The sequence below is a fragment of the Serinus canaria genome, chromosome 4 (assembly GCF_022539315.1).
Source record: "Serinus canaria isolate serCan28SL12 chromosome 4, serCan2020, whole genome shotgun sequence".
Taxonomy (NCBI): Eukaryota; Metazoa; Chordata; class Aves; order Passeriformes; family Fringillidae; genus Serinus; species Serinus canaria.
This window is the reverse complement of record NC_066317.1, coordinates 70366751-70385805: the sequence shown is the minus strand read 5'-3', so window position 1 is coordinate 70385805 and position 19055 is coordinate 70366751. Positions and strand designations below refer to the sequence as shown.

At 51.8% G+C, this 19055-nt stretch overlaps 1 protein-coding gene across 2 annotated transcripts in view; it reads left to right on the top strand.

The window, feature by feature from the left end:
• The window catches only part of EXOC6B (exocyst complex component 6B), a 307067-nt gene that overhangs the window by 260257 nt on the left and 27755 nt on the right, over positions 1-19055 (top strand). The window contains exon 21 of one of the 2 annotated variants that reach the window (XM_050973381.1): positions 15709-16034. The exons of the other annotated variant lie outside the window; for it this stretch is intronic. Within the exon in view, the coding sequence (XP_050829338.1) occupies positions 15709-15720 (12 nt within the window). The 3' untranslated portion in view covers positions 15721-16034. Of the gene's footprint in view, positions 1-15708; positions 16035-19055 lie in introns of those variants that run through there. 2 annotated transcript variants of the gene reach the window in all.

Genomic DNA, 19055 nt, shown 5'->3' with positions numbered 1-19055 from the left:
TTTCCAGCAGTGGCAAAGGGCAGGAACGTGGTGCAAGAGCTTCCAGTCTGATATTCCAGGGTTCTGGAGCCCCTCTGCTCTGGAGCCAGGCTGGGAGAGCTGGGAATGTTCCCCTGGAGAAGGGAAGGCTCCAGGCAGATCTCAGAGCCCCTGGCAGGGCCTGGAGGGGCTCCAGGAGAGCTGGAGAGGGACTGGGGACAAGGGACAGAGGGACAGGAGCCAGGGAATGGCTGCCACTGGGAAAGGGGAGATTGGGCTGGGATCTGGGCAAGGAATTGCTGTCTGGGAGGGTGGCAGGGGCTGGGCTGGAATTCCCAGATTTGCTGGGGCTGCCCCTGGATCCCTGGCAGTGCCCAAGGCCAGGTGGACACTGGGGTTTGGATCCACCTGGGACAGTGGGAGGTGTCCCTGCCCATGGATAGGGTGGTGTTGAAGGAATTATAATTATAATAATTTTTAAGATTCCTTCCATCCCAAGCCATTCAGTGATTCCCTGATTCTGTAACTCCTGGGAGCTGAGCCTTGGAGCAGGACTGGGCAGCTGGCAATGCCACCAGCAGGATCAGGGAAAAGCTGGATCTTGGAGGTGGATGAGCTCTCCCAGCACAACCCTGTGCTCACTCCACACAAGATGAAGGTGTCACCCGCTTGGCTTGGGAAGAATCCCAGCCATCCCAGGAGTGGGGTGTTTTTCCAAGGAAAAGGCAGCACCACCGGGCTGCCTTCCAGAGAAACCAGCTCCCTTGGGAATGCCGTGCTGAAAACAACGGGAGAAACGCCAGAGGGGTTGGAGGGTTTGTTTTGGAGATCACTTCTCCCACCCCGCATCCTCGGCTCCAGCTCTCCTCCCCTGTGGCTGGGGCACCGAGGAGCTCTCCTGTGCTTCCCAAATTTCCCAGTGGTGCCACATTGATCCTGCCTGGGCTGGAGCCTCTGTCAACATGTTTGGGTCACTTTGGCCGTTTTTGTGGTGACATCATCAAATTTGTCAATATTAAACCATGTTTTCCTGTCGCCTTTCGAGGCGTGAACAGCATCTTGATGGAGACAACCTCCGGAGCAGATTACTCCTGCCAAAATTGGTCCTGAAGCCTCAGTTTGACTTTATGACGTCTTAAATAAGCTGGGACTAAGTTAAACCCCAGCTCCTTTGGCTGATCTTTAAAGCTGTGAGTTTTGCCTTAAAAGTGAGCGAGTTAAAGTGGCTTTGTGTCACTCTCATGCTTTTGGTGACCTCAGTGGCCTTGTTCTCCTCTGGCTTCAATGCCCCGAGTCAGGGAAGTGTTTTCCACTGGAAAACACTTAAGGATGGATCCTGAGCCTGGAGGAGAGGAGGCTCCAGGGAGATCTTCCAGGGTGTGAAGGGAGATCGCAACAAGGCTGGAGAAAAAACTTTTCCAAGGACAAGCAGGAATGGTTTTAAGGTGAAAGGGTGGAGATTTAGATTGAGGGAATTCCTGGCTGTGAGGGTGGGGAGGCCCTGAATGGAATTCCCAGAATTGCTGGGGCTGCCCCTGGATCCCTGGCAGTACCCAAGGCCAGGTTGGACACTGGGGCTTGGATCCAACTGGGATAGTGAGCCCAGGTGGATCCATCCCTGCCCATGGGATGAGGTGGATCAAGGTGATCTTCCAGGTCCCTTCAAACCCAACCCATTCCATGATTCCATGATAATGTCAGCAGTTGGAGCTGCTTCCTGTAGGTTTTTCCATGTAACTGCTGGAAAAAAGAGTTTTAAAAGGAGTGCTAAGACAAAGAAGGTGAATTTCCGGAGGAACCTCTTGGCCTCGGACTTTTGGGGCTCTCGGAGGTTCTCAACCAACACCTCAGAGCTCGCCCACGTCTCTGCCGGGTCCGAACATGCTCACCTTGACCAGAATCACCCGTTTGTGCCACGGAACGGCGTTCCCGGGGGATCCGAGCCCCGTGCCATCGATTCTGCTTCAGCGAGGACGGTTTTCCTTGACACCTCATCAAGGGATATTTGCTCGCTGCCGCTCCGGCTCCCTACTGTCATCCCGGAGTTGTGGGGTTTCTCCGGAGCGCGGTGCCGGTGGAGCCGAGGCGGCTGTGGTTTGGTTGGAGCTTTGGGCTAAACTAACCCAGATGTTGTGGCCCTCTTTCTTTTTTTTTTTTTTTTGAAGTCGTTCCTCCTTCTCCCCGTCGCTCCGTGCGCATTCCTTTCATTGCTGGAGCTTTTCAGAGAATCTCTGCTCCTGCAGGGAATCCTGGCCGGTGTTAATCCGTTACTTCTGGGCATTCCAGGAGAATGGAAATCCAGCTGTGATTGGCAGCAAACGGCAGCGCTGGGTTTGGGGTGAAGAGTTGGGAGAGCCACGACCACCCCAGGTCACACAGCAGGGCCGGGGAGCAGAAGAAATCACGGAGGAACCTCCTTCAGCCTCGTTTCCAAGAGTTCTCCCAGAGGTGCTTGGGAGAGGGAAGGAAGGGAATTTCCACAGATAATCCTGGGAGTTGGGAAGATCCAGGGTTGGATGACTTTGGGCAAGTTTTGTCCTTGATTTTTGTAGAGCTGCTGGAGGGTGTGTCCTACCTCCACACCCTCCAGTGGGATTCGAGGCTTTATTTGAGTTCATCCGTTGATTTTTGGTCCAGATTAAAAAAAAGTAAACCCCAAAAAACCCCACAACCACATAAATTGATAGGGAAATACCACAAGGAGGCCGGTTTTGCCAACCAGTACATTTGAATTTCGTGATAACTCTAAAAATGGGAAGAAACATTTTCACCTGTGAGCAGAGAGCTGCGAGTTTCAACCCTGCTCCAAACCCACCAAAATTGCCCAAGAAAATTCCTTAAGAAACTCCTGGTTTTCTTTCAGAGAAAATCCAAAGCATGGAGTGGTTCTTTCTTATTGGTCCTATTTTTTTTATTATTGTTGTTGGGTTTAGGGTTATTAATATAATTATTATTATAACAACAAATTTCAGTTTTTGAGCTTGAGTCTCAGTACTGTAGCCTGAGCCTGATGGCCTCTGAATTTTTTTGGAGAAGCAATGAGTTAAAAATCTCTGCCTTTCCAGACGCCCTCGTTTTGTCTCAGGGCTGCAATTCTCGGGAGTTGGTGTTAATTGCTGAATAATCTCCGTGACATTGATGATGAGTGACAACGCAATTACGCTGCTGGAGCTGCTCTGCTGAGGAATTTGGCTGCAGAAGTTGCCTGTGGTTCCCACAGGTGAAACCCTTACCTCATTTCACCAGAATTTGGTTGTCTGGTGAGGGTTAAGCCATGAAGGAGAAGCTGAACAATCGGTTCTGGTTGGAGCAAAACGAGGGGATGAAGGAAAGCTGGGATTTGTGGAAGGTTGGACGTGTCCTTCCCATGGTCCAGTCCAGCACCAGCATTGAACAGAATCCTAAAAAATTTGGGGTGGAAGGGACCCTGAAACCCATCCAGTGTCACCCCATCCATGGCAGAGACACCTCCCACTGTCCCAGGTGGATCCAAGCCCCAGTGTCCAACCTGGCCTTGGGCACTGCCAGGGATCCAGGGGCAGCCCCAGCTGCTCTGGGAATTCCAGCCCAGCCCCTGCCCACCCTCCCAGCCAGCAATTCCTTGCCCAGATCCCAGCCCAATCTCCCCTTTCCCAGTGGCAGCCATTCCCTGGCTCCTGTCCCTCTGTCCCTTGTCCCCAGTCCCTCTCCAGCTCTCCTGGAGCCCCTCCAGGCCCTGCCAGGGGCTCTGAGCTCTGCCTGGAGCCTTCCCTTCTCCAGGGGAACATTCCCAGCTCTCCCAGCCTGGCTCCAGAGCAGAGGGGCTCCAGCCCTGCAGCAGCTCCGGGGCCTCCTCTGGGCTCTCTCCAGCAGCTCCACGTCCTCCTGCTGTTGGCCCAGGGCTGGGATATCCTTGGTGTGAATCAAATGTACAAACGAGCAGCACCCAGCAATTCCAGCCCCGAGATCCCAACCCCAGTTTGTGTCTGTGTGTCTGTGGCAGAACGGTGACCTCAGTTCCTTGTTTTAAACCCCCCCAGATCCATTTCTGTGTCCAAAACCAACCTGTTCCCCGTGTTTTAAACCATCTTTCGCGGTGGGTCTGTGACACTCGGTCACAACTGGAGCTGTCTGGTTGGTCTCGGGGTGATGGAAGTGCTCCATCAGACAAGTTCACAGCCAGGATTTACTCCCCTGCTGTAAAATCCTAAGGGCCACTAAGCTGGGTTTAAACACCGAGGAGATCTATGGGCCTTGTCCTCTGGCGAGATGAGAGTTACTCCCAGTGATAAACTTTGCCCGGTCAGGCGCTGCATTTGTGACGCGTTTAAGAGTGTTTCTCTCCCAGCTTTCACTCAGGAGTGTCTCAGATCATTAAAAACACAAATTAAACTTCCAGGCAGCCCTGGAAGGGGCAGGAGGGGGAAGCTTCGTGCTGCTTTTACAGCCTGGCAGCTCACAAGCTGATGGTGTTTCAGAGCAGAAGAGCTCCCCCATCTCAATTCCCACCGCCCCGGCTGGCCCTCTGCTCCGTGCCTCACAGTTTGGAGGTTTAAACGGGATTTATACGTGGGACGTGGAGCAAATGAAGGATTCTTTTCACCTGAAGTGATGGCAGAGGCCTCTCCCCGCTCCTAGGCTGGGTTTCAAGCTGGGGCAGCCCTCTCCCGACTCAGATGTTGGATTTCGGGCCTGGACTGAGGTGTGAGGCCAGGCTTTGTTGGCAGGCTGGAGCTGTAACCTGATTAATCTGAGCAGGTAGAGAGGAACACGATCCATCAGCAGCACCGCCAGGCCAGCAGGGAATTTTTCATCAGGGCCCCTCCGAGAGGAGGTTTACGTTACCGAGGGGGAAGAAAGGAGAGAACCCAAGCCAGGCTTTCATCCGCGGGGATATTGCCTAACCCACGAGGAATCCTTTCATCAATAAATTACCAGAAGAATGGCAAAGTTTCGAAAGACCCGCCTGTTAACGCGCTCTCACCCGGCAAATTTAAGGAAGGTTTCGTTTTGGCCCGGGCTGCCCCTCAGGAGCGCGGAGGTGAGAACAGGCAGCCCCAGGAAGGTGAGACCCCGCCGCGTGCGGAGCATCCGTCAGCAGCGCCGAGCCGGGCAGGCGAACGCGCCGTGACCGCTAAGCCGGGATTGAATGACGGCAGGAAAAACCCAGCAGGCGCCTTTTGTTCCCCCACCTGGCCGCCGGCCACGCCGCGGATCCTCCCTTGGAAGGGTGGCCGTGGCAGAGCTGACATCTGGGTGGCTCCGTGACAGCTCCCGCCTGGAGCCCGCGGGGATCCCCAGCCCCGAGCCAGCCCCGGGGTTTGTCCCTCAGGAGCGACCCCAGCGCGTTCCGAGGTGGCAGGGGTTGGAATGCTGGTCTCAGCTCGGGTTTAAAGTCTCGGGTTTGAAAATGCTCCTGGCTTCAGCTTCCCGTAAGGTCCGTGTGACGGTGAAGAACAAAAGAGGTTTTAGCGCCTGTCCAGGAAGGTGTCAGGGCACGCTGTGGGTGCACTGAGCAAGAGCCGCCGTTCCTGGAGGGATTTTCTCCAGTCCCAGGGCAGCAAAGCGGCTCCAGGAGCGCACCCCCACGTCCCTGTCCCTCATCCCGCGCTCCCGCGCTTGTGTCAGCTGGCACGGGCGCAAGAACTAAGTCAGAACAGAAAGCAGAAGAATTCCGGGCCCTGATCGAACCCCCGTGGTGTTTACGGGGTGGAAACTTCCCCAGAAATGCAGATGTCCAAAGGCCTCTTGCTGTCGACGTGTTTTTGTTGCTGGTTTTTCAGGAATTCTGCACCACGAGTCGCCTGCTGCTGCTGACAATTGGGCAAATGGTTTTAGTGGCAATGAAAGGGGTCGTTTGTGAGGGGTGATGAGCAGGGAGCAAACCAGAGCTGGGATTTACAGTCGGCTTGCTCCCATCCTGCCCTAATTTCCTCGTGTTTACTGCGTGCAAAGAGTTCTCCAAGGCCAACCTCAAGCACGCTGGCTTTTCCAGCAGGCTGCACCAGCACGGGGAGCTTCGGCTCTTGAGTTTTGGGTTCTGCCTTGTGTTCATGGAATCATGAAATCCTGGAATCACGGCCTGGTTTGGGTTGGAAGGGACCTCAGAATCGTCTGATTACGTGGGCAGGGCCAGCTGCCCCACACTGGATGGAAAATGGGAGTTGGACCCTGTTGGATCCCACTTTCCACCTCTTCTTGAACTTCCAGGCGGTTTTCCTCCAGCTGTGCAATCTGTGCCCAGCAGAGCCTCTCCAGGGACAGCCATTCCATAGCCAGAGTCATTCCATGGTAGCAGCTGGAGAAAATCCCCCCACAGGGCAAATTTCCTGTGGCCCACCGACCTGAAGCTCACAAACCCCGAGTTTCCCTACGTCCCAGCTTGGCTGCCCACAGGAGAGAGGAGATTTCAGATCTTTCCCTGCAGAATCTGCTCTCCGTTTGGATGTTGGCAGAGAATGGATGGCTGGGAGCCTTCCTAATAAATTCTGTTTTTCCAAAGCAATGAGGCCTTGCTGCAGAGCGAGCTGCTGAATTACAGCCTGGAGGAATCGCCGGTGTCAGCTTGGAGTAGCTCTGGATCATTGTGAAGGACGAGAGACAGGAGGAATTTTAGGTTTTTCAGTGTTTTGACTGGCAGGTTTTGCTTCATTTTGATCCTGACCATTGCAACCCCAGTAATTGATGCTGCAGGAATCCGTGATTAATATCCCAGTGTCCCTTTCTCGCACGAGAAGGAAAATGTTTCTACCATACGTTAAAAGCTTTTAGGGATCTTTCGGCTGGATTCCCTCAGAGCTTCTCTTCCAGAGGCATCCCAAATCTCCTAGCAGCCCCAAATCAGAAAGTTCAGGTGGTAAAAGCTTCAAAAGGAGGAAATCCACTCTTTGCCCTGCAATTCAAGTGAGAATATCCAGGAGAATCAATGGAGTGGTGTGTGGGGTGGATCCCTCTGGATCGTCCATTGCATGTGGGATTTGTTTATCAGATCCCGGAATTCATCACTCAGATCTTTGGTTTCTGGGGGTTTTGGTCCTCCAGTTCCTTAGCAGCACACAAAACCAGGGCTCTTCCCCTGGCTTTGGGCTTGCTCTGCTGCCGTAGCCTTGGGAATGCCACCTCACCCTCCTTAAACCTCAGCTCACCTCGAGGGATGGGGAGGAATCTCAGTGACGTGTGACAAATCCTCCTGAGACCTCCAGCAGACCAAATGAGTTTTATCCCCATCCTTTCTTTATACCTTCATGGGAGAAATCCATAACTGCTGCCCAGGGACAATTTCCTAATTGCATATTGGCAAGGAATTCCTGGCTGTGAGGATGGGGAGGGGCTGGGATGGAATTCCCAGATTTGCTGTGGCTGCCCCTGGCTCCCTGCAAGTGTCCAAGGCCAGGTTGGAGCACCCTGGGACCGTGGGAGGTGTCCCTGCCCATGGCACAGGTGGGACTGGATGGGATTTAAAGTCCTTTCCAACCCAAACCATTCCGTGATCCTAAATGTCCTTTCCAGCCTCCGTCCAGATCCACGCGCGGATTTGGGGTCACGGGTGGCTCCACCAGCTCGTCTTTGGTGCTGACCTTGTGGGGCAGGAGCGTGATGGGATCAGCAAAGCCACGGACGTGCTGGGGCAGAGGGAAGGAGGAAGCCAGAGATCCCTTATCAGACAAATCCTGCCTCCGAGGTGCTTCCAACTGTTTGGAGCGGAGCCAAGCTCATCTTCGGAGCTCCGCTGCCAAAATTCCCACAAGGACTTATCTGATCCGCGGGGAGCGGGAGCAGCCTCCAGTGCTTCCCGCACGGTGGGGTGTCTCCCAGGGGAGGCTGGGCTGGGCTCACACCTGCCTGAGGGAGAGGGGAAGCCAAAAAACAGGAGCCAACAGTTTTTTTTTCGGAGCGCGGATCCTCGGCGGAACGGCTGCAGCTCGGGCTGTGCCGACCGCGGAGCCTGGCACCGCTGACCCAGGTGTTCTCAGCTTGGATTACGGGTTTGTGGTTGGGAATGTCAAACATCAGGTCAGGGACACCTCGGTGGTGGCAGTTCCTGGAGCTTCCGAGGGTTTTGCTTGGGTTTGTGGCAGTGCTGGTGTTTCCTTGGTTTGCTGGTGGGGATAAGAGCAAGGACGGTTGTGGAATCATGGAATGGTTTGGGTTGGAAAGGGGTTAAAGGCCACCTGTGCCTGCAGAGAGCCAGGACAGCATCAGTGTGCTCAAAGCCTTGTCCAGCCTGACACTGGAAGTTTCCAGGGATGGAGAATGGAGAGGAATTCCACAAAGTAACTCTCCAAGTTAGGAGAGACCCCCAGAAATTCTTCCACCTGCACCAAAATCCCGCAGGCAACTGCGCACCGACCAAACCAAAGCTTGGGCGATTTCTTGTATTTCGTTTTATCTCCTGAGATGACCCAGATCAGCCTGGCTTGGGGTTGCAGCTCAGTGAGCGTGGCAGGGGATGGGCACGACGAGCTGGGAGCGATGGGGAACAGCGGGAGACAGGAATTCCTGACCTCACCAACGGGGCGCATCCATGCCCAGGTGATGAGAGCCAGGCTGCTGAGCCAGGAGAGAAAACAGCGTTTTATGAGTCAAACATCGTGTTTGGAGGAGCAAACCTCAACCTCACATCTCCCCTCGTGCTCCGATGGCAGCTGATGAAAAATCCAGGTATTACTCACCAGATTTTATCAACTTTCCACCCCCGAAGGGCCCCCAGATACCATCACCACCTTCAGTGTTCGCACGTTTTAATTTTGGGGCAGCCCGTGGTCTTGTCGGGAGATGTCAGCGCTCTGCCTTTCGGAGTCTGCCCACAAGAAAAACCACCCCAATAAATGAAAAAAATTGCAAAAAAATTCATAAATTCTAGAGAGAAAGAAGTGGCAGGAGGTTCCTAATGAGGGTTTCGCTTGCCCTTGTCTCCTCTGAGTTATTTAGGGTCTGATCAGATCAGATCCCTTGCTATGTCAAGATTCCTTCCTGTGTCAAAGCCCTCTCCGGAGGGTTTTGGTAGCTTCAGAACACTCAGTGAACTTTGTCAGGCAGAGGTTTTCAGATGGAGCCTGGGCTCCACCGTGGTCTGGTGCCAGGAACCAGCACAATTCCTGCTTCCTCTGCTGCCAGCTCCGGGGTTTAATGTGGGAAACGGTGACAGGACCCTTCTGTGGCCATGATGAGGTGAAAACAATCCTGGCTGTGAAACTGGAATAACTGGAGAGCTTCACTCTCTAAGAGCTCGGGAGGGTCTGCCAGGTGCTCTCCAGCTCCTGGTGGGGAGAAGGAGACTGGAGCTGGCTCTCCTGGTTGAGTTCTTCCATCTCCTGGATGGACACAGTGGGCTCTTCTGGAGGATGGGTCTGACGTGGATCCCCGTGCTCAATCCACGCGTAATTCCTGGTTCAGTGGTTGGACTTGGTGATTCCAGAGGGTCTTTTCCATCCTGAATGATTCTGTGGAGCCGTGGTTGGCCGGAGCTCAGATTAATTAACTTAAAGGATTACTTGGTTAGGGCTTCCTTGAATCCGAGGAGGGACGTGTGAGCCCTGTGCTGCAGGAGAAACTGCAGCTGCTCTCTAGGAAATGGGGAAAACATGAGGAATGCTCTCCTGGGAATGCTGGACATGGATTATTGCCCACCAAGAGAGGGGCAACGCTTTGGGATAGGCAGGACCAGGACCAGAGCTGGCCGTTGACCCTCAAATTAGAGAATATCGGCTGCTAATGAAGGAAAACGTCCAATTTGTCAACAATTCAGTAATTTTTACTTTATATTCCCCCATTTCGAGGCACTTCCAGGGGAGAGACCGTAAGGCCAGAGGACACAAAGTGCTCCAGGGATTTAGGCTGAGCCGGAGCCTTGGCTTTTCCCCGCTGCTCCGTCGGTGAGCAAAGAGCAGGATCAGCCGAACGTGTTCCCTGTGTTTTCTTTCCCGAAGCTCCAAACCCATCCAAATCCCCCCTTCAGCAGCTCAGGGTATTTTTTTTCCCTAGGACTGTCATTCCCGACTGAACGAATATTTTTTTTTTTTTTCTTTTTTTCTTTTTTTTTTAATTTCATTTTTTTTTTCCCCCCCTTGAAAATCCAAATCAATTCCTCCCGGAGCCTCCTCATGCCGGGAGCTCTTCCATTAATATCAGATGGGGAAGGCGGGCCAGGCCCTGAAAGTGGATATAGTTTGCATTTGAAGGAAGGTTTTGTGTATGAAACTGAGAAATGCGTCCCAGCCTGACACCGGTGATTGATTGCAGCTCTGCTAAAGATTAGCCAGACGTTTTAAGCACCGCAATTATTCATCTGTTCAGAGCTGGATCTATATTTAAACTGGGCCTAACAACGGGCGGACGCCGGGTTCTGCTCCCGCGCAGGCCCCGCGCCGGAGCGGGGAGGGACGAGGCGATTTTTGGGGTCGATTACCGGATTTTTCCGCAGATTTTCGGTGCCGTGGGAGTCTCCGGCGCGGCCAGCCCCGCGCACACATGATGTCAATTAGGGTTGAGCCAGCCTTGGCACCACAAGGATGGGGTGGGACATGGCCAGGGAGGACAGGGGGGACCAGGAGGGGCCGTGGGGAGCAGTTGGTGGCCGGGGTCGTCCTCAAAGAGCTCCCGGTAAGGCCAGCAACCCCCAGGGCTTCCTCGGGAGTCCTTTGCTTGCAAAATGGTTTGGGATCAATGGGTTGAGGCTGAAGGATAAAAATGTTTGGGTTTTTGCTTTCCCTGCTGTCGGTGGAGGTGGAAGCCCAAGCCAGGAGCTCGTGGAGGGATTTCTGGTGATGTCTGTGGATGGGCAAAGGGATAATGGTGCAAAGTTCAGAAACCAGCCTAAGGTGATGTCATCTCAGTGCCACTGTGCCCTTCAGTGTCACACCTCGAGCCAGAGAGCCTCAGTTTCCACCTGGAAACACTCAGAGACACCTTGAAAACCCCAAAACTGCCCCTCCTTGCCAGCTTTTATCATGGAGTCATGGAATGGGTTTGGATGGAGGGAACTTAAATCCCATCCCATTTCCACCCCATCCATGGGCAGGGACACCTCCCACTGTCCCAGGTGGATCCAAACCCCAATGTCCAACCTGGCCTTGGGCTCTCCCAGGGATCCAGGGGCAGCCCCAGCAAATCTGGGAATTCCAGCCCAGCCCCTGCCCACCCTCCCAGACAGCAATTCCTTGCCAAGATCCCAGCCCAATCTCCCCTTTCCCAGTGGCAGCCATTCCCTGGCTCCTGTCCCTCTGTCCCTTGTCCCCAGTCCCTCTCCAGCTCTCCTGGAGCCCCTCCAGGCCCTGCCAGGGGCTCTGAGCTCTGCCTGGAGCCTTCCCTTCTCCAGGGGAGCATTCCCAGCTCTCCCAGCCCGGCTCCAAGGGAATTTTCCATTCCTTGAATGTTTTTAGTTGATCAGCTGTGCCTCAGGACCCAGCAGTGCTCCCTGCAGTCCTCTCCTTGCTCTGAATTCCCATCAGTGGGAGCAAGCAAACCCTGGCTCACGGGTTTGGTTCACTTGAAGGCTTATCCCAAAATTTTTTTTAGGCAAAAACAATGGATTTGGGTCTCTGGATGAGTTGTGAGGGGTCTGGGAGAGGTAACTCAGACAGCCAAGCCTCTTGCCAGCAAACCTCCATCCATCAATTATTGACTCCGCTCCTCTCGCTGCTGGGTTTGGAGAGCCCAGCAGATCAAAGGGAGCCTGGGACCCCTTGGCTTGGGAAGAGGAGCTGGGAATGCTGCTGGAAAACCCAGCCTTGTGATGCATTTCCTTTCGGGAAGGCCAGGACACAGCGTGGTCACGGATCCGGGGTGGCGGCACGGAGATTCCTCGGAGCCCTCGACACCCGCGGAGATCCCCAGGCCAGCATGGAAACTCCCATTTTTCCCTAAAAAATCCCAGCTTTTACCACATTTCTGGGGTTTTCTGGTGCCTTGGGAATTCCCAGATCCAGTGAAGTCTGCCAGGTAGACAAGGATGAGGATGATGAGGGTGAGGATGAGGACGGAGGTGGCAAACTCAAGGCGCGACGCGGCCATGAAAGGGTTCCTTGGTTCCCTGCCCCGTTCCCGCTCTTCCAGTGGAATTCCTTGATGGAATTGATGGCACAGCTGAGTACAGGTGATTTTTTTCGATTCAGAAATATGGAGATGTGCTGTTTTGATCCCGTTTTGGGGATGATTTATCCCTCCGGAGCGCTGCAGCTGTTGGGGCTCTGGAGGAGTTTGGCTTCGCGTGCTCTCACCCCTCGTCCTCTGCAGTATTAATGACCTCCCTGCTCCTCCGTGGAATTCCATTTGTTTTTCCCCAAGTAACCAATTTTTTTGGGGTATGAGAAACCCTTCAAAATTATTGATGGGTGTCCCAGAGCCTCGTGCTCCCACCATGGGTTTGGAAAGGGGGGAGTGAAGCCAAAAATGGATGGAAAAGGGGAATGTGAGGCAAGAGAGCCACTGTAGTATTAATAAGTATTAATGAGCTGCAAAGGTCATTAAGCCACAGGGAGGGGTTGGGAGCACCCAGGAATCTTTTTTTGGGAATTATTCCTGCTCCATGATAATGCCTTTGGCTGTAGGGATTGTCCTGTGCTGCCCCTGGGGAAAAAAAAAGGGGGGGGGAAAAGAAGAAAAATGCAAAAAAAAGGAGGAAAAGGGAGAGAGAAATGAGAAAATGGGGGAGAGGAAGAAAAGGAAAAGAGGGGGGAATGAAAAAATGGTAGAATGAAATGGGAAAATGATAAAAATGGGGGAAATGAAAGAGGGGAGGGGAAAGGAAAAGGGGGGAAATGAGAAAGGGGGAATGGAGAAAGGGAGAAGAAGGGAAGGAGAAAAGGGAGATAAAAATGTGGGAAAGAAGGAAAAGAGAGGAGAAGGAAAAAGGGGGGAAGGAAAAAAGAAAAGAAAAAAGGGAAAAGAAAAAAAGGAGAAAAACAAGACAAAAGGGGGAGAAATGGAAAAAAGGGGAAAAGGAGAAAAAGGAAAAATGAAGGAAAGAAAAAAGGGACAGAAAAAGCGAGGGGGGGAAAGGAAAATCAAGATATAAAGGAGAAAAGAAAATAGAATGCAGGTGATGAAAAAGACTCCCCAAAGAGGGGGGGGGGGGAGGAACAAAAAACAAAGCAGGGAAGAAGAAAGAAGGGGAGAAAAGGGGGAAATGGGATGATCTTGAAGTTCCCTGCCATCCCAGATCATTCCAGGATCCTCTGCAGCAGGCAGGAGATGTTTGGCACCTTGTTGCCCAGGGTACCCGAGGCAGTGCACAAGCCCCATCCCTGTGTTTTTCTCTGTAAATCCTCATATTTGTCCCTATAAATCCCTGTGTTTTTCCCTACAAATCCCGATATTTTTCCCTCTAAACCCCTGTGTTTTTCCCTCTAAACAAACCCCTGCCTGTTTCCCAATCCGTGTCACCCCTGGGAGGGAGCTGCCAGCAGGAGCTTTGCTCCACGTGTTCCTTTGGCTCCGGGATGGGGACAAGTGGAATTTATGATGCCGAGAGCCCCCATTGTCAGGATTTCCAAATCCCACATGTGCTGGCCTGGGAAAAACTTGGGTTTGTTCCTGCAATTAAAGCACCACAGAAATATCCAAGGGACGAGGTGCTGCAGGCTCCACGGAGCAGGAACTCAGCCCTGCAGGCGTTGATAAACTGGGTTCTGCTAGGCTGGGCTTGGGATTTGCGGGGTTCTAAAGCTGCCGTAGGTTTGGGGTTGGGGTTGGGGTTTGGTTCTGGGCACCCTGCTAAGGAGTGGGAGTGGTGGCCCTGAGCTCTGCCTGGCCCCAGAGCTTTGCTGACAGAAATTTCGGCCTCCCAGTCACAAGGGAGGGGGGGAAATTCTAAAACGTGAAGCAGGTGAGGTCAGGTGGGGGTGAAAAGAGGCTGAAAGTGGGAATAGGGATGGGATAAACCCAGCGATGGCTCAGGAAGAGCAGAGCAGCATGGCCCTGATGTTCTTGGTCAAAAAAAATAGGGAAAAGGGATAATTAGGGAAGTGAGGATGAGAAAAAAAATTAGGAATACAGAGGTGAGAGCCTCCAAGGGAAGGGTTTCGTGTTTGCCATGGAGACAGCTTTAAATTCCCATTCTGGGATTCCATGAATCAAAGGGAATCATCAACCACCACCAGTTTGCATCCATGAGCTGGAAAACTGAGCTGGGATTCGCTCCATGGCCATTTTGGGTTGTCCCAGCATTGGGTGTCTCAGGGCAGGCCTGGCATCCTGATACTGCTCTGAGGTGCAAGAAAATGTCCAGGGAAAAACCAAGAAAATTTCCAGGGGGAAAAAAAACCATCTCTGGAAGGGTGATTTGTGCCCTAAAGCAGCGTTTGATAATCCTTAAAAAAATCCGTTTACAAAGCTGAGGAGAAGGAAGAGGTTTATTTATAGAAAGTTATTCAAGTTTTCTGCTGCAGAATTCCCAGTTTTTATATATTCCTAAATATTCCAAAAAACTAAAGCAGGGTTGGAGTGATTTGCTCCAAGTCTCATCAGCTCCCGTTGGGGGCTCTGGTGATAAACTGTTGAGAAATTGAGGGTTTTGTGGTTTATCCTTTAAAATCCACGGAATACACGTATTCCCAATCCTTGTCTGTGCATAGGAGAGGTTTAGGGTGAAGTTTTCCTGGAAATTGATTTTTAAATCTGGATTTTCTCTCTTGTTTTGGGCGGGAGCTGTGGGTGGGATTGTTGGTGGAGCCAGGTGAGTGGTGAGACCCCGGTGATCCCATGGGATGCTCCATGGGGATTCCCTGAGGCCACCTTGCCACAAAAGCTCCTGGATTGAGACTCAGACCCGCCTGGTGGGGCTTCCTCAGCAGGACGTGGGACCCAAAGTCTCCACATCCTTGAACAAGGGTGCAAATGTATTCATTCTCTGCTGGATTCTTATTTTGGGGGAAATTTCTCCGTGAAAAAAGGTTTTCCAGCCCGGGGCAGGGGTGGTTTCAAACTCCCTGTGGATGTGGCACTCGGGAATGTGGTTTAATGGTGGGATTGGCAGTTCTGGGGAACTCGACCGTCTTAAAAATCCTTCCCGACCTCAGTGATTCCAGAATTCTCTGGTTCTGTCTCTGTTAGGGCCAAATCCGTGGGATTTCCTTCAATAATCCCGTTTTACCCTCAAGGAGGATGTTGTGTATGGAAAGAGGATTTTTCAGTTGTTTTAGCAAGATTTCTTTTAAAAAATGAAAAAGAGAGCCTGGTATCTTCTGGAGGCCCCTTTGATGGTTTTGTGGATCCGGTGCCCCGAGCTTGGTTTGTGCTGGATGAGCTTCTCTCCCAAGTGCTGGGAAAGAGGCACTTCCTGGTTCTCCCCTGGAATTCAAAGCCCTGGGAGTGGCTGAGTAACCAACCCAGCCACAGCAGGGACACGAGGGGTGCAGGGAGGTCCCTTCCCCTGGTGGAAGATGCTCCTCACCACGCCACTTGTGCCATCACAAGGTGACAATCCTTGGCCACCCTGGCCTTCAAAACCGCCCGGAGAGGTGGCATCGTCTGTCCCAGCTGTCACCAGAGCTCTGCCACAGCATTGATTGGTTTTAGCTCCAGCAGGAATTCCCTGCTCCTCCCTGGAGTAGGGGTGAGGGTGGGCAGGGGCTGGGCTGGAATTCCCAGATTTGCTGGGGCTGCCCCTGGATCCCTGGCAGTGCCCGAGGCCAGGCTGGATCCACCTGGGATAGTGGGAGGTGTCCCTGCCCATGGATGGGGTGGAATGGGATGGGCTTTAAGGTCTCTTCCCACCCAAACCACTCCATAATTCCATATTATCCCCCACAGGGAGGACTTTAGGTTCTTCTGGAAGTTCAGTTCCTTTTCTCCGGAGCTGTGGGACACATCCCTGCCTTTGCTGTTGATTCCTTGCCCTATTCAAGCCAGACCCGGCTCCTGATCCTCTTTCCCAACTTCCAAACCCCACGGCTTCTCTTCTCCTGCTGCTTTTGTCCTGTCTGGGTCCCAGTTTGCTGGACACTTCCCCATCCCTCCATCCTCACGTTCCCTCTCCATCCCCGGCCGCGGCTCCGCTCTCGGAGCGCCCGGAGAGGGAAATAAATCGTGCAGAAAGAACTTCCCTGCCCCTGCATTCCCCCTGGATCCCCTCCTGCCTGGGATATAATTAATGCTGCCATTGTTCTCCTGGGTTTGTATATTTAGATGGCCTTTTTGTTTAAAGTTGATTCCTCGCTGCTCCTTGGAATATCTCCCCGGGGAGGGAAATGGATGATATTCCAACAGCGGCTCGGCCACAATATGCACTAAATAAACACGCTGGCTAAAAAACGCCATAAAGGGCCCTTTGTCCTGTGGATGGCAAAAAAGGGGAGGAAAAAGAACTCTCCCAGAAGGATGGTGGGGAGTGAAACTTATCTGGGAGATCTCCCATCACAGCGATTGTCCCGGGAAGTGCCCTGAATTAAACACTTCCACCCTTCAGCGCTCACCTCGAACGTCACCCGGCCGGAGGGGCCGGGCTGGAGGATTCCCAGGAGCAGCCAGGAGCGTGGGGATGATGGGCTGAGCACGGGTATCCATTGGGCTGGGCCGGGCTGGAGGATTCCCAGGAGCAGCCAGGAGCGTGGGGATGATGGGCTGAGCACGGGTATCCATTGGGCTGGGCCGGGCTGGAGGATTCCCAGGAGCAGCCAGGAGCGTGGGGATGATGGGCTGAACACGGGTATCCATTAAACCACAGCCCTGCCTCCTCTCACCATTGATCCTGGCCTGGGCTGGAGGATTCCCAGGAGCAACCAGGAGCGTGGGGATGACGGGCTGAGCACGGGTATCCATTAAACCACAGCCCTGCCTCCTCTCAGCATCGATCCTGGCCTGGGCTGGGCCCGGCTGGAGGATTCCCAGGAGTGTGGGGATGATGGGCTGAGCACGGATATCCATTGGGCTGGGCCGGGCTGGAGGATTCCCAGAGCAGCCAGAGCGTGGGGATGATGGCTGAGCACGGGTATCCATTGGGCTGGGCCGGGCTGGAGGATTCCCAGGAGTGTGGGGATGATGGGCTGAGCACGGGTATCCATTAAACCACAGCCCTGCCTCCTCTCACCATTGATCCTGGCCTGGGCTGGGCTGGGCTCGCTTATCTCAGTGCAATGATCGGGTTTCCATCTCTGCTGCCAAAGTCATTTGTATTCCAGAGGCGTTGGAGCGAGGGGGATATGGGAGCGCCCAGCGACGCGCGGGGAGGGCTGGGAGAACTCCTGGAGGGTCTCTGGTCCGTGATGGGCAGGAATTCACTCCAACCCTGATTTTTGGGGGGGATCCCCAGGGTTTAACCCCCAGGTGATCTGGTCTTCACCTCCACGTGGAGCTGGACCCCGAGGTTTGCAGCTCCCTGGTGTCAGTGGGAGCTCCACCAGCATGGACCTGGTGGTGGTTTTTTAATTTCTCTTTACCTTGTTCTATTTTAATTTTTAAATTTCCCCTTGGCCTGGTTCTGTTTTAATTTTTAAATTTCTCCTTGACCTGATTTTATTTTAATTTTTAAATTTCTCCTTGATCCGGTTTTACTTTATTTTTTTTAGTTTCTCCTCGACCTTGTTCTGTTTTAACTTTTTAATCTTCCTTGCCCTGATTTTATATTTATTTTTTAATTCTTCCTTGACCTGTTTCTGCTTTAATTTTTTTACTTTCTCCTTGACCTTGTTCTCTTTTAATTTTTAAATTTCTCCTTGGTCTTATTTTATTTTAATTTTTCCTTGACCTGTTCCTACTTTAATTTTTTTTACTTTCTCCTTGACCTTGTTCTGTTTTAATTTTTAAATTTCTCCTTGGCTTGATTTTATTTTAATTTTTAATTTCTCCTTGACCTGGTTCTACTTAAATTTTTTTTAGTTTCTCCTTGACCTTGTTCTACTTTAATTTTTAAATTTCTCCTTGGCCTGATTTTATTTTAATTTTTAAATTTCTCATTGATCCCGTTCTACTTAATTTTTTTAAATTTCTCCTTGATCTTGTTCTACTTTAATATTTTTACTTTCTCCTTGACCTGGTTCTGTTTTAATTTTTAAATTTCTCCTTGGCTTGATTTTATTTTAATTTTTAATTTCTCCTTGACCTGGTTCTACTTTAATTTTTTTTACTTTCTCCTTGACCTTGTTCTGTTTTAATTTTTAAATTTCTCCTTGGCTTGATTTTATTTTAATTTTTAATTTCTCCTTGACCTGGTTCTACTTAATTTTTTTTTAGTTTCTCCTTGACCTTGTTCTGTTTTAATTTTTAAATTTCCCTGTTGGCTTGATTTTATTTTAATTTTTAATTTCTCCTTGACCTGGTTCTACTTAAATTTTTTTTAGTTTCTCCTTGACCTTTTTCTACTTTAATTTTAAATTTCTTCTTGGCCTGATTTTATTTTAATTTTTAAATTTCTCCTTGACCTGGTTCTACTTTAATTTTTTTACTTTCTCTTCGACCTTGTTCTGTTTAAATTTTTAAATTTCCCCTTGGCCTCCTGGTTGGAATGGATCCGTTTCGTGGGGCTGTTGCGTGGTGACCACAAGCTGGTGGTGGCACTTCCCAGGGAAGCTCTTGGAACCTTATCGGCCTCGGGGACTCATCCTGAGGAGGAGCAATCTCCATTAATTATTAACAATTAATTATTAATGGGTGAAACGACCCCACGAAGGAGTGCAGACACCCTGCATGCCGTCAGGCACGGGGCAGTGCAGGTTTTGGGATGCGGGATCAGCGCGGGGTTAATGGATCCGGGTCTGGAGTTATCTCAGGAACGTCGCTGTGGTGCTGGGGGACTGGGGAATGAACCCGGAGGGAGAGCTGAGACAGGGATAAAAATGTTGGGTTTGATAAAAATGTTGGGTTTGATAAAAATGTTGGGTTTGATAAAAATGTTGGGTTTGATAAAAATGCTGGGTTTGAGAAAAATGTTGGGTTTGAATCCCAGCAGAATCTGCTGGGCCAAAGGGGTCGTTGAATCAAGAGGGGTTTTCAGGAATGGTGGGTTTGGGAATGGCTGGGAAGGGTGAGGAGTGGGGAGTTGGGAATGGCTGGGAAGGGTGAGGAGTGGGAGTTGGGAATGGCTGGGAAGGGTGAGGAATGGGGAGTTGGGAATGCGAGGAATGCGGAGTTGGGGAATGGCTGGGAAGGGTGAGGAATGGGGA